General features: G+C 47.7%; 1 protein-coding gene across 2 annotated transcripts in view; it reads right to left on the reverse strand.

Annotated features, from left to right (window-relative positions):
- The window catches only part of MYLK3 (myosin light chain kinase 3), a 67,987-nt gene that overhangs the window by 26,693 nt on the left and 28,046 nt on the right, over positions 1 to 13,248 (reverse strand). For both annotated transcript variants that reach the window (XM_082437701.1, XM_082437700.1), the window contains exons 3-8: positions 12,765 to 13,149; positions 4,084 to 4,541; positions 2,565 to 2,670; positions 1,852 to 1,945; positions 1,322 to 1,431; positions 235 to 376 (exon numbers count right to left, since the gene is read on the reverse strand). In XM_082437701.1, the coding sequence (XP_082293827.1) occupies positions 235 to 376; positions 1,322 to 1,431; positions 1,852 to 1,945; positions 2,565 to 2,670; positions 4,084 to 4,541; positions 12,765 to 13,149 (1,295 nt within the window). The remainder of the gene's footprint in view (positions 1 to 234; positions 377 to 1,321; positions 1,432 to 1,851; positions 1,946 to 2,564; positions 2,671 to 4,083; positions 4,542 to 12,764; positions 13,150 to 13,248) is intronic.

The following is a 13,248-nucleotide window of genomic DNA, read 5'->3' on the forward strand; positions in this document are numbered from 1 at the left end:
ACTGTATCATTTGATCTTCAAAGAACACTTAATGAGGTACCTATTTTCCACATGTCACATATGGAGGAACCAAGGCTCAGAGACTTGGCCTGCCCTAGACTCCAGAAGTAGGCAATGGCAGAGCAAGGAGTGGAAGCCAGGATTGGGTGCTGACAGAGCTCTCAAAGATGAGAGAGCAGCAGAGGCTCAGGAACCAGGGCACCCACCCGCCACATGCTCAGGGCGGAGCCTGACCTTGAGGTCCAAGTGCAGGACGTACTGCTGATGGAGGTATTGCACACCCTCGCAGATCTGCTTGGTGAACACCACCACATCCAGTTCAGTCAGGTGGTACTTCTCTTCTGTGATCCGGTCAAAGAGCTCACCCCCATCCACACTGCCAGGGCAAAGGAAGAGGCAGGCACTGACTGAGCAAGGCTCTCAGAAGACTGGTCCACTCATCACCAGGTGAGCCCAAGGGTGCCACTGCCATCTGGGGTTTTACGGGGACCCTTGCTCTGGTCCATTCCCAACTCAGAGTATGGGTGGTAAAAAGGAAGTGTTGGGCCAAATGGGAGACTGGGGCTTATCTGCAGTGTTGATCATCCAGGCTCACTCCGGATACTCATTCTTGATACTCTAGGCCAAGGTTGTAAACTCATTGGCCTACAGGGGCCAATTAGTACCTACATGGCAAGAACCCTAAGTGGACAAATCAGACCAGATGTAAGACAAAACTTTTCTTAGAACACATAGCCCTTAGTCTAACTTCTTTTTCCACTTTTTATAGAGAACTGACATGACAAATATTTCACTCTCCTCAGTCTTACCAGAAGGAAGATAGCAACACAAGCACAATAGTAAATGTCCCCTGAGCCCCTGGCCTCAACGTCATGGGTAGTTGGAAGTGGTAGGGACTGTAGCAAATGGCAGTTTGATTGCCCCGTCTACAAAGGTCAGTTACTATGAGCTCCATCACACCATTTCCAACTGGAAATGTAGATCCAGCATTACTAGATCTTTTATATGTGCAAGAAAAGCTAGACGTCTAGGTTTTAATGTGAAATTTCCCGATTTCCGACTAACAACTAAATTTAGTTAACAACTAAATCAAAATTACTAAAACTTGTGTAGGCCAAAACAATATCTGCAGGTCAAATCAGCCTCACTGGCTGCTGGTTTGTGACAAATGGCTTTGTCCTCTGTGCTCTATGTTGGAGGTCAGGCAGAGGAGGTGATGCCTTTCCCTGGGTGTCACTGAGAGGGGAAGGAAAGGGAGAGTTTTGCTGGAATCTCAGCTCCCAGCCCCACCCCGAGCCCCGGCCCCGCCTCCCATGCTCACTACTCCATGACAAGGGTAAAACTGTTCTTGCTCTCAAAGGCATCGTAGAGCTGGATCAGGTTCACATGGCTGAGCTGGTTCATGATGTTGATCTCGTTCTTCACATCCTCCTTGTGGAGCCAAAGGGGAGAGGAGTTTCCAAGAAAAGGGTCAGGAAGAGAAGTCAGCTGCCCTTCCCAAGACACACACCCCCCCACCCTGCATCCTCATTTTCTGTTCTCACACCAGCTTTCCTCAACTCACCACCCACACCAGCTTCTTACAACAGCAAGGGCCCACCCATTTCACAGATAGGAAACCTGAGGCCCACAAAGGAACCCTGGAGGTCCAGGAGGACCTGTTGCCCAGGGTGCAAGGTGACCTGCTAACTGGAGTCTGGGAGTCATGGAAAAGAGGCAGGAAAGGTGGCTGGGTTTCCTGCTCAGAGTGGAGGGGTCTGGGGCAGTGTGGGGCCCAGGGTGGCCCAGGGGGAAGTGAAGGAATCCTGAGCTTGGCCCAGGGCACCCAGTGGCCTGGGGCAAAAACCTCACCCGGTCCTTGGCACTCTTCACTTTGATGATCTTGGCCGCCAGCGAGAGGCCCGTGGCCTTCTCCGTGCATCTGTGGACCTGGCCAAACCGGCCCCTGCAGAGATATGATGACAGAGCGGTCTCAGAGCCCCAGAAGCACACCCTGCACATGGTGGGCCAGCCCCATCCTGGACCCTGGGCTTTCTGGTCCTACCTCTGCTCCGCACACACCACAGCGATTACCCTGCACCCCAGAGTTATCAGTCACCACCCCCACGCCACACGGGCTCTGAACCTGGAAAAGAGCTTCTTCACCCCATATGTGTGGGCCATCCTGCACCCCAAAGGGTGTCCCCGTCACCCACACCACCTAGGCCACCCTGCACCCCAGGGGGTGTTCTCTCCACCCACACCACCCAGACCGTCCTGCACCCTAGAGGACATCCCTCCTACCCCACCCCATGTCGGCTCCTGTGCCACCTCCAGTACACGGGTCCCAGGCCTGCACTGTGGGCCCTCCTGCACCTTACAGCTCATCTCGCTCACGCCATGCGGGCCCTCCTGCGCTCCGCGGATATCTCCTCACCCACTCTTTGTGAGCTCTGCGCTCACTCTCATGCAGTGCAGGGCATCCCCCTCCTGGCGGGGGCTCCATCAATCGGTTCCCGAGAACCATCAGCGGCACCCAGCTGTCCAGTTGCCCCGCCCCTCATCAAGGCAGAAGGCCAGCTTACCCTCCCAGGACTTCGTGCTGGCACACTGTGTAGCCCGCTGAGGTCGAGGTCTCCCTGACACTCACCACCCGATGCTCGAAGGGGGCTGGCGGGGCTGGACTGTCGTCTGTTCGGGAGACAGCAGCCTGTGAGCCTCCTTCGTGCCGTCCCCACCTCTCAGCTCCCCCACCCCCAGTCCCAGACCCACTTGGTTCAAAAACGGCTTCTGCCAGTTTGTTGGGGGCTTATCGAGGGAGCAGTCAGAGTGTTCCAGGGACAACTCCATGACCTCCGCAACCCTGGACCCAGAGCAGGGGAAATACTTCTATTTTCTCTTAGTTTGTCTCACGAGCAACTTTCTGCTCCCCAAAGCAGAAGACTGAATTTGCTTTGAGAGCATATTGTGTATCTTTTTTGTGTCTGCAAAGGTGAGCCCAAGCCCTAGACTACAAGGGGGTAACATTTGCACGGTTGTGTTGTTTCCTGGGCCCCTGGAAAGCCTGGATTCTGGGTGTGTCGCAGGGAATCCACATCTAGAATTCCAGCCTGAAGTCTCCTTCGCTGCAAAGTAACTGCCTTCTGTTCCGGAGCCCAACCGTCGGATCCTGGCTCTGTCAGCACTGACCTTGTGACCTTAAACATGCTTCTCAGCCCCTCCTGTGTTTCACGTGTCCCCACTCCACAGGCCTGTGAGGGTAAACGCCACCACAAATGCCCGAGGTTCGGCTCACAGGGAGTCCTCAGCTAACGTTGGCTTTATCACCATCTCAAGTCTCAGAAAAGACTCTAAAGTCACAGCCTGCTCTCAGCTGTGTTTCAGGAATTAAGGGAGGCCTATGTCCACATCTGGACCAGGTCATACAAGGGGAGAGGAAGCAGCCAGAGAAGTCAGAGCTCAGCACAGGGCAACTGTGGAGCCCAGAACTGGCAAGGGGCACCAGGACCCTGCAGAACCCTCAGCCCTTCCTCAGGGACCTCCAGAAATTCTGGGACAGGGAGTCAGCAAATGGTGGCCTTCCAGCAGCCATATGGGATGAGGGCTCAGACCAACGAGGGTGTGGACCTAAGGGCTGGAGGAGTTGAGGCCCTTTGGGTCACAGGAACACAAGGACGCCTCCCACCACCATTGGGACAGAAAGCAGGTCAGCAGCCCCTTCCCGATCCTGGGTGGCAGTCAGCCCACTGGGTGCAAATGGCTGATAGTGGGTTACATATACCAGTTAATGGATTTGCTTTTTAGCAGGAGCCTTCCCTGTCTCAATCCAGAATGATACCAATAGTATCGGGCAGACAGGTGGCTTTGAGAAATCCGAGTTGAGCCCCATGGGTTCCCTCCTCTCCAATGGCTAGAGCCAACATGAGCTCAGCCTGCTGCATCTCCATGCCTTGGTCTCCAGCCCTGGGATGTGCTGCAAGGCTGTTCCCTGTCTTGGACTCCCCAAGACCCACATTCTCTCTCCCTGGAAGCTTCAGGGAGGCCCCCCAGAGTAGGCCTTTCAAACTCACTCACCTCGGGGCACACAGCAATGCCCTCACTTACCCAGAATCAGGCTGCCCGCCTCAGCTCCCGGGGGTGTCCTCCTTCCTGCTTCAGCTCTGCTCGTGCCCCTGGCTGTGCAGTCTTTTCCAGGCTCAGGGCTCCCTGCTCCTGGGCCTGTGTCCTGCTGCGGGCCTGGGGTCCTGGCATCGGCTCCCTTGTCCCTCCAGGCCCTGCTTGGTGCCATGGCGGGCTCGGGCCCAGACCCCTGCTTCTCTTTGGCCTTTGCTCCGCAATCGCTGCTCCGCTTCCACAGTGGGGAAAACACCCCGGCTCCTTTTGGGATATGTTTTCCTGACTCAGTCCCAGGGGCCTGGGGGCAGCACCTGGGCCCAGGTGAGTCCTGCTCACCTGGATGGGCAGCTGCTGGAGCCTCTGAAGGGGGCATGGTTCTGAGGCTGCCGCCTCGTGTCACAAGCAGCTCCCCAGGGGTGTCTGTCTCCTGCACATGGATGGAGATCCTGGGGCAGAGAGAAATGTGGCCCTGAGGTTAAAAGCAAGAACTTGAGTCAGAACAGACCTGGGTTCAAATGCCTGCTGCTGCCATTCACTGACCATGGCCGCTTAGCTTCAGTTTTCTCATCTGTTAAAGAGGGCCCTTTGGGTTGTTATAATAGTGAGAGTTAGCTTGCGGTCGAAACCAGCAGATTCCATCCCCTGTCCCTCTCTGCCCAGACAGGACACCAGGGGAGAGACTGGCTTCAGGGACATACGGTGCCACCAGCTCTCAGGATTCCACTGGACCAGCATCCAGGAAAGACTTGAAGCAACCTGTGGTGGCTGGGGGTTGGGAGGAGTGGGGAGGTGGGCACCAGCTGTCTCTGTGGCCCCTTGGAAATGTGCTTCTGCCCCAGGAGGAATGTGGCCGGGAAGCAGGAGACCTGGGCTCTTCCCTCCCTTTTTGGGCCTCAGTTTCCCTTCCATTAAATGAAGAGAAGGGTGAACCAAGTCAAACATCACACTGAAGCTTCAGATCAGACACACTTTAGTAAAATCAGGGAATTGCTCATAAGAGTCTGGACTTTCTGTTTCTCCTGAATAAAACAGTCCTGGCTGTGCTGGGCCTGCGTGCTTACACAGCTGAGGAAACTCTCTGCCTCCCTACAGGCTCCCCTGCGCCACTGGGCAATGTCACTGGGCCATGCCACTGGGCCCACTGCATCCATGTTTGTTACCCAGACCAAGCAGCATTGTGGTTTGGGAAGCCAGCTGGAGGTCAGGAAGGCCTTCTAAGCCCTGACATTCAGAGGGAAGGACCCTGATCCTGGGAGCTTCAGACCCTCCCTCTCAGAGTTGCCCTCTGGCTGCCCTTCACAACCCCACTGCCGAGGTCTATGAGTGTTGGTGCAGGGGTGAGGGGGTGAGTGTCTGGGGTGGACTGAGTCTCAGGAGGGAGCCAGGCGGCCTCCATCCTGGCCGTTGTTCTGCCACAGGTTGCTGGACAGGGCTGGGTTTGGGCAAGTCTAGCCTCAGCAACTTCTTCTGTCAAACGGGGACGGTAACACCTCACAGACGTACTGAGAGTCGACTAAGAAATGAAAGTACAAATGCAGGAGGTCCTAACAGTGAAGCCTAAAATGGTGCAGCCACTGTGGAAATCAGTATGGCGGTTCCTAAAATATGTAAAAATAGAACTACCATATGATCCAGCAATCCCACTTCTGGAAATATATCCAAAAGAATTGAAAGCAGAATCTCAAAGAGGTTTGCACCGCCATGCTCACAGCAGCATTATTCACAACAGCCAAGTGTGGAAGCAACCCAAGTGTCCAGTGATGGATGAATGGATAAAAAAATGTAGCATATACATACAATGGAATATCATTCATCCTTAAAAAGGAAGGAAGTTCTGACCTGGATGAACCTCGAGGACTTTATGCTAAGTGAAATAAGCCAGTGACAGAAAGACTGATTCCACATATATGAATGAATGAATTATATGAAGGACCTACAATAGTCAAATTCATAGAGACAGAAAGTAGAAAGGTGGTTACCATGATCTGGGGGGGAGGTGTTTGATGGTAACAGAGTTTCAGATTTACAAGACAAAAAAGTTCTGGAGATCTGTGTCACAGCAATATGAATATACTTAACACTACTACACTATACACTTAAAAATGGTTAAGATGGTAAATTTTATGTTATGAGTTTTTAACCATATTTTTTTAAAAAATTAAGGCTTTCCCTAGCAGCTGGAGGCCCAGGCCCCTTCTCTGAGTTGCTGCAGGTCCTCTGAGAGCAGTGCCTACTTCTGAATGCACCTGGTTCAGCAGCCTGTTCACAGCTAAGCCTTGGGTGGGAGGCAGCAAAAGTCCCCTGACACTCCCTCAGGAGCGAGTATGGGTTGGTGATGACAGGGTAGGATGGGAAGGGTGGCATCCAAGCCCAGCTCAGCCCTTGTCTTAACCAAGGGACATGGGAAACTGCAGGAAGCCAGTTTCTGGAAGAATATCCAGGTAGCCAGGTAGCCAGCTAAGAAGGGCAACAGTCATTGAGTTCCCCTTGGTCTTCATACCTGGGGGCATGGGATGACCCCAAGGCACTGCCATGCATTCCCATGCCGCTCTGAGTGTCTAAGGCTTCCCCACTTCCTGCGCAGCACACCCAGGGCAGGCATTGCTAATTGATTGCAGCACTCTGTTCCACCAAGTCCAGCAAGGGCCCAAGGATCCTCTACACAGGCAGCCACTGCCAATCACAGCCAACGCTCAAGTTCAAATCCATTTTCCTCAAGATATACCCATGTGCTAGGTGAGGGAGGGTAGGCAGTGATCGCCCCACTTCCTGAGCCCAGTCTGGTGTGTCTGAAATTCAGCTCAGGGTTGAAACTGACATACAGACATTTCCCCCTCACCCAGAATCCTTTTAGGGCCCCTAACAAGTTCATGGAAAGTTCATCCCCACCCTAGATTCCACATTTAGAGCCTTGGCCAGGATCCAAGCATGCCTGCCAGGAATCCCTCCCTCCAGCTGTTTAGGTCTCCTGGGGACTCATATTTCCTTCCAGAACAAAGGCAGAAAAAGGACTGGGCTTCCCTGCCAGCCACCACAGCATACACAGACTCCAGCTCCTCTCCCTGGGCCAGGCCTTGGGGGACTCAGTTATAGATCAGGACAGCCAAGGGCAGGTGCAGAAGGGCACCAGTCCCCTTAGAGAAAGGCCCAGGAAGCAGAGTGCCCTTCAGTGGGCTGCCTGGGGTCAGGATGCACTGCCCCTGGAGAACACTGCTGGAAAACACAGGGCTAGGTAGGACCTGACAGTCAGCAGTTCTGGCTCTTCATTCTCCTGCACCATGTCTGCTGAGGGCAGGTCCTGAGACTGAGTCCTGAGAGTTAGGACACAGTCCCACTTCCATAGCTCCAAGCATAATCTTCCTGAAAGCCCTTGGATTGATTCATCCTACACCAACCTCCCACCTCTGAACACCCATCATTCTCTCCCCATCATAGTATTTAGAACTTAACTAAATGCTGACCTGAAGAAACAGGATGGTGCAGTGGTTAGGGGCACAGATTCTGGAGTCCAAAAACCTAGATCCATCCTCTTAAATTTTTTGAGAATTGTTTTGTGGCCTAGCATGTGATCTATCCTGGAGAACATTCCATGTGTACTTGAAAAGAATGCGTATTCATTTATTTATTTATTTATGGCTGTGTTGGGTCTTCGTTGCTGTGTGCAGGCTTTCTCTAGTTGCAGCAAGTGAGGGCTACTCTTCATTGCAGTGCGCAAGCTTCTCATTGCAGTGGCTTCTCTTATTGTGGTGGCTTCACTTGTTGCGGAGCACAGGCTCTAGGCACGTGGATTTCAATAGTTGTGGCTCACGGGCTCTAGAGCACAAGCTCAGTAGTTGTGGCACACGGGCTTAGTGGCATGTGGGATCTTCCCGGACCAGGGCTCGAACCCATGTCCCCTGCATTGGCAGGCAGATTCTTAACCACTGCACCACCAGAGAAGTCCTGAATGTGTATTCTTATATCAAGCATTTTTTCCAGCTACAGTGGTATGAAATCAGAAATCAATTACAGAAAGAAAAATGGAACAAGAACAGACACGTGGAGACTAAACAACATGCTACTAAAAAACCAATGGGTCAATGATGAAATCAAAGAGGAAATCAGAAAATACCTTGAGACAAGTGAAAATGGAAACACAACACTCCAAAACCTATAGGATGCAGCAAAAGCAGTTCTAAGAGGGAAGCTGATAGCAATACAGGCTTTCCTCAAGAAACAAGAAAAACATCAAGCAACCTAAACTACCACCTAAAGAAATTAGAAAAAGAAGAACAAAGAAGGCCCAAAGTCAGCAGAAGGAAAGAAAAAATAAATATTAAAGAGGAAATAAATAAAATAGAGATCAAAACACAATAGAAAAGATCAATGAAACCAAGAGCTGGTTTTTTGAAAAGACAAACAAAATTGATAAACCTTTAACCACACTCATCAAGAAGAAAGGAGAGAGGACCCAAATAAACAAAATAAGAAATGAAAGAGGACAAGGTCCTACTGTAGAGCACAGAGAACTATATTCATTATCCTATGATAAACCATAGTGGAAAAGCATATTTTAAAAAAGAATGTATATATATGTATAACTGAATCACTTTGCTGTATATATATGCATAACTGAATCACTTTGCTGTACAGCAGAAAGTAACACAACATTGTAAATCAACTATACTTCAATTAAAAAACAAACAAGAAAAGAAATGAAAGAGGGTAAATAACAACCAGTACCACAGAACTACAAAAAATCATAAAAGGATACTATGAACAGTTATACGTGAACAAATTGGACAACCTAGAACAAATTTCTAGAAACATACAACCTGCCAAGACTGAATCAAGAACAAACAGACAATTTGAACAGACTGATCACTAGTAGTGAAACTGAATTTGTAATTAAAAAAAAAAACTCCCAGCAAACAAAAGTCCAGGGTTGGACAGCTTCACAGGGTAATTCTCTTTTGTGTTCTGTAAAAAAGAACTAGTGCTTATCCTTCTCAAACTAGTCCAAAAACTTGAAGAGGATGGAACACTCCCAAATGCATTCTATGAGGCCACCATTACCCTGATACCAAAATCAGAAAAAGACACTACAACAAAAGCAAATTATAGGCCAGTATCTTTGATGAAAATAGATGCAAAAATCCTCAACAAAATATTAGCAAACTAAATCCAACAATATATAAAAATGATCGTACACCATGATCAAGTGGGATTTATTCCAGGGACCCAAGGATGGTTCAATATTTGCAAATCAATCAATGTGATACATCATACTAACAAAGGGAAGGATAAAAATCACATGATCATCTCAATAGATGCCTAAAAAACATTTGACAAACTTCAACATCCACTCATTATAAAAAACTATCATCAAAGTGGGTATAGAGAGAACACATCTCAACATAATAAAGGCCATTTCTGACAAACTCACAGCTAACATCACACTCAATGGTGAAAAGCTAAAAGGCTTTCCTCTAAATTCAGGAAAAAGACAAGGATCCCACTCTTTCCACTTGTATTTAACATAATATTGGAAGACCTACCCACAGCAATCAGACAAGAAAAAGAAATAAAAGGCATCCAGATTGGAAGGAAAGATGTAAAACTGTCGCTATTTGCAGATGACATGATACTTTAAATAGAAAACCCTAAAGTCTCCACCTGAAAACTATAAAACAAATAAACAAACAATAAAACATAAAACTATAAAGCAAGTAAACTATAAAAACTAATAAACAAATTAAATGAAATTGCAAGACACTAGATTAGTATACAGAAATCTGTTGCTTTTCTATACACTAATGTTGAACTATCAGAAAGAGAAAGTAAAAAACAATCCCTTTTAAAATCACATTTTAAAAATGCCTAGGAAGGAACTTAACAAAGGAGGTGAAAGACCTATATACTGAAAACTATAAAACATTGATGAAGGAAATTGAAGATGATACAAAGAAATGGAAAGATATTCCATGCTCTTGGATTGGAAGAATTAATATTGTTAAAATGGCCATACTACCCAAAGCAATCTACAGATTTAATGCAATCTTTATAAAAATACCCATGACATTTTTTACAGAATGAGAACAAATAATCCTAAAGTTCATATGGAACCACAAAAGACCTCAAAGTGCCAAAGCAATCTTGATAAAAAAGAACAAAGCTGGAGGTATCACCCTCCCAGACTTCAGGCTATATTACAAAGCCACAGTAATCAAAACATAATGGCACTGGCACAAAAAACAGACACATAGATCAATGGAACAGAACAGAGAGTCCAGAAATAAATGCATGCACCTATGGTCAATTAATCTATGACAAAGGAGGCAAGAATATACAACGGGGAAAAGACAGCCTCTTTGATAAACACTGTTGGGAAAACTGAACAGCTACATGCAAAAGAATCAAACTGGACTACTTTCTCACACCATATAAAAAAATAAACCCAAAATGGATTAAAGACCTAAATATAAGACCCCAGACCATAAAACTCCTGGAAAAGAATGTTCAGTCAGAACAGCCTATGAGGTAAATCATAGCAACTTTTTTGTATGTGTCTGTCTCCTAAGTCAAAAGAAATAAAAGCAAACAAACAAACAAGGCCTAATTAAACTTAAAAGCTTTTGCACAGCAAAAGAAAAATGAAAAAATGAAAAGACATTGAAAAAATAAAAAGACAAGCTACTGAATGGGAGAAAATATTTGCAGATGACATGACCAACAAGGGGTTAACATCCAAAATATATAAACAGCCCATATAGTTCAATATGAAAAACACAAACAACCCAATGAAAAAATGGGCAGAAGACCTGAATAGACATTTCTCCAAAGAAGACATACAGATGGCCAAAAAGCACATGAAAAGATGCTCAACATTGCTAATTATTAGAGAAATGCAAATCAAAACAACAGTGAGATATCACCTCACACCTGTCAGAACAGCTATCATCAAAAAGACTACAAATAGGGACTTCCCCAGTGGCACAGTGGTTAAGAATCCACCTGCCAATGCCCGGGACACGGGTTCGATCCCTGGTCTGGGAAGATCCCACATGCTGCGGAGCAACTAAGCCTGTGCACCACAACTACTGAGCCTGCACTCTAGAGCCCACTAGCCACAACTACTGAGCCCATGCGCCACAACTACTGAAGCCCACGCACTCTAGGGCCCGCATGCCGCAACTATTGAGCCCACATGTTGCAACTACTGAAGCCCGCAAGCCTAGCACCTGTGCTCCACAACAAGAGAAGCCACCACAATGAGAAGCCCGCGCACTGCAACAAAGAGTAGCCCTCTCTCTCCACAACTAGAGAAAGCCTGAATGCAGCAACAAAGACCCAACGCAGCCACAAAAAAAAAAGACTAAAAATAACAAATGTTGGCAAGGATGTGGAGAAAAAGGAACCTTTTGTACACTGTTGGTGGGAATGTAAATTGGTGCAGTGACTATGAAAAACAGTATTGAGGTACCTCAAAAAACTAAAAACAGAACTACCATATGACTCAGCAATTCCAATCTTGGGTATATAACCAGAAAAAAACAAAATCATTTATTTAAAAAGATACCTGTGCCCCAATGTTCATAGCAGCACTATTTACAATAGCCAGAACATGGAAGCAACCTAAATGCCCATCAACAGATGAATGGATAAACAAGATATGGTATATACAGGTAATGGAATATTACTCAGCCATAAAAAAGAATGAAATTCTGCCATTTGCAGCAACATGGATACAACTAGAGAATATTATGCTCAGTGAAATAAGTCAGACAGAGAAAGAATTACTGTATGATATCACTTATATGTGAAATCTAAAAAATAATACAAATGAAGGTATATAGCAAAACAGAAACAGACTCATAGATACAGAGAACAAACTACTGGTTACCAGTGGGGAGAGTGAAGCGGGGAGTTGCTCATTAGGGTACACCTACCATGTATAAACTAGATCAACAACAAGGATATATTGTATAACCCAGGGAATTATAGTCATTATCTTATAATAACTTTTAATGGAGTATAAACTATAAAACTTCTGATCCTTATGCTGTATACCTGAAACTAATATAATATTGTAGATCAACTATGCTTCCGTAATAAACGAACAAACACCTGGATTCAGGTTCCAACTCTATGAATCCCTAGCTGTGTAGCCCTGGGCAACCTGACCCTGTTTCATCATGAGTAAACCGGGGACACCAACCACACTTGCCTCCTGGGGAGGCTGTGAGAATAAAACAAGATGATGTCTGTGAAATGCTCAGCCAATGACTGGCACCTGGGATGTGTTCAGTGAACACTTTTAAGTATTATTATAGCTACTACTATTGCTCTCAGTCTTGTTCCGCATGGGACTCACCTGGGGAGCTTTAAAAACAAACAAATAAACAAAAAAACGATGCTTGAGCCTCACTCCAGACTGAATACATCAGAATCCCTGGGCATTTGTACCTAAAAAATTCCTTCCAGTAATTCTAATGGGTACCAGGTAAGAACCAGTGCTCTAAGCTCCCGAAAACAGGGCCTCGGCCTTCTCCTGTCTTCTCGTCTCGAGGCTAGCCAGAGCTGCACACACAGTGGACACTCAAACAGGAGCAGCTGGCCCCGTGGCAGGCTCCAGCCCAGGAGCTGCAGTTAATTCCTTCCCTTGCCCAGCTTGGAGGCACATCCCTTACCTTGGAGGTGTTTCTCCACCACCGTGAGCTGCCTTGCCCTGGGCTGGCAGCGCTGGAGTCAGCCTCATGCCCTCCTCCGAGGGCCGGGGGTCAGGCCTACTGAATGATATTCCTTGTCCTGCACCCGATGCAGCCTTCTGGCCAGTGGGAGCCTCACTGACCCTTTCAGACACCACAGACGATTCCAGGCCCGTCCTGGGGTTCTCGCTGGATGCTGCAGGAGCTTTGGCTTCCGCCTCTGGGCGTACCTGGGCTGGGCCACGAACTCCGTCTCCCTGCCCTGGTGAGGCCTCTGCCTGGGTAAGGAGGTCAGCTCCTATCCCCGAAGCACTGATGGGGGGCAACCTCTCCACTGTCCCCTCTGGCAGGTCCACCTTCTGGCTCTCTATAGGAAAATAAGCGGCATAAAAGTGCTCTCTTATTTAGAAGAACTTATCCCAAAGGTATCCTGAAAAATATGTAGAAGGCCATTCAGTGCACCATG

Source organism: Balaenoptera physalus (assembly GCF_965194825.1).
Source record: "Balaenoptera physalus genome assembly, chromosome: 19".
Classification (NCBI taxonomy): Eukaryota; Metazoa; Chordata; class Mammalia; order Artiodactyla; family Balaenopteridae; genus Balaenoptera; species Balaenoptera physalus.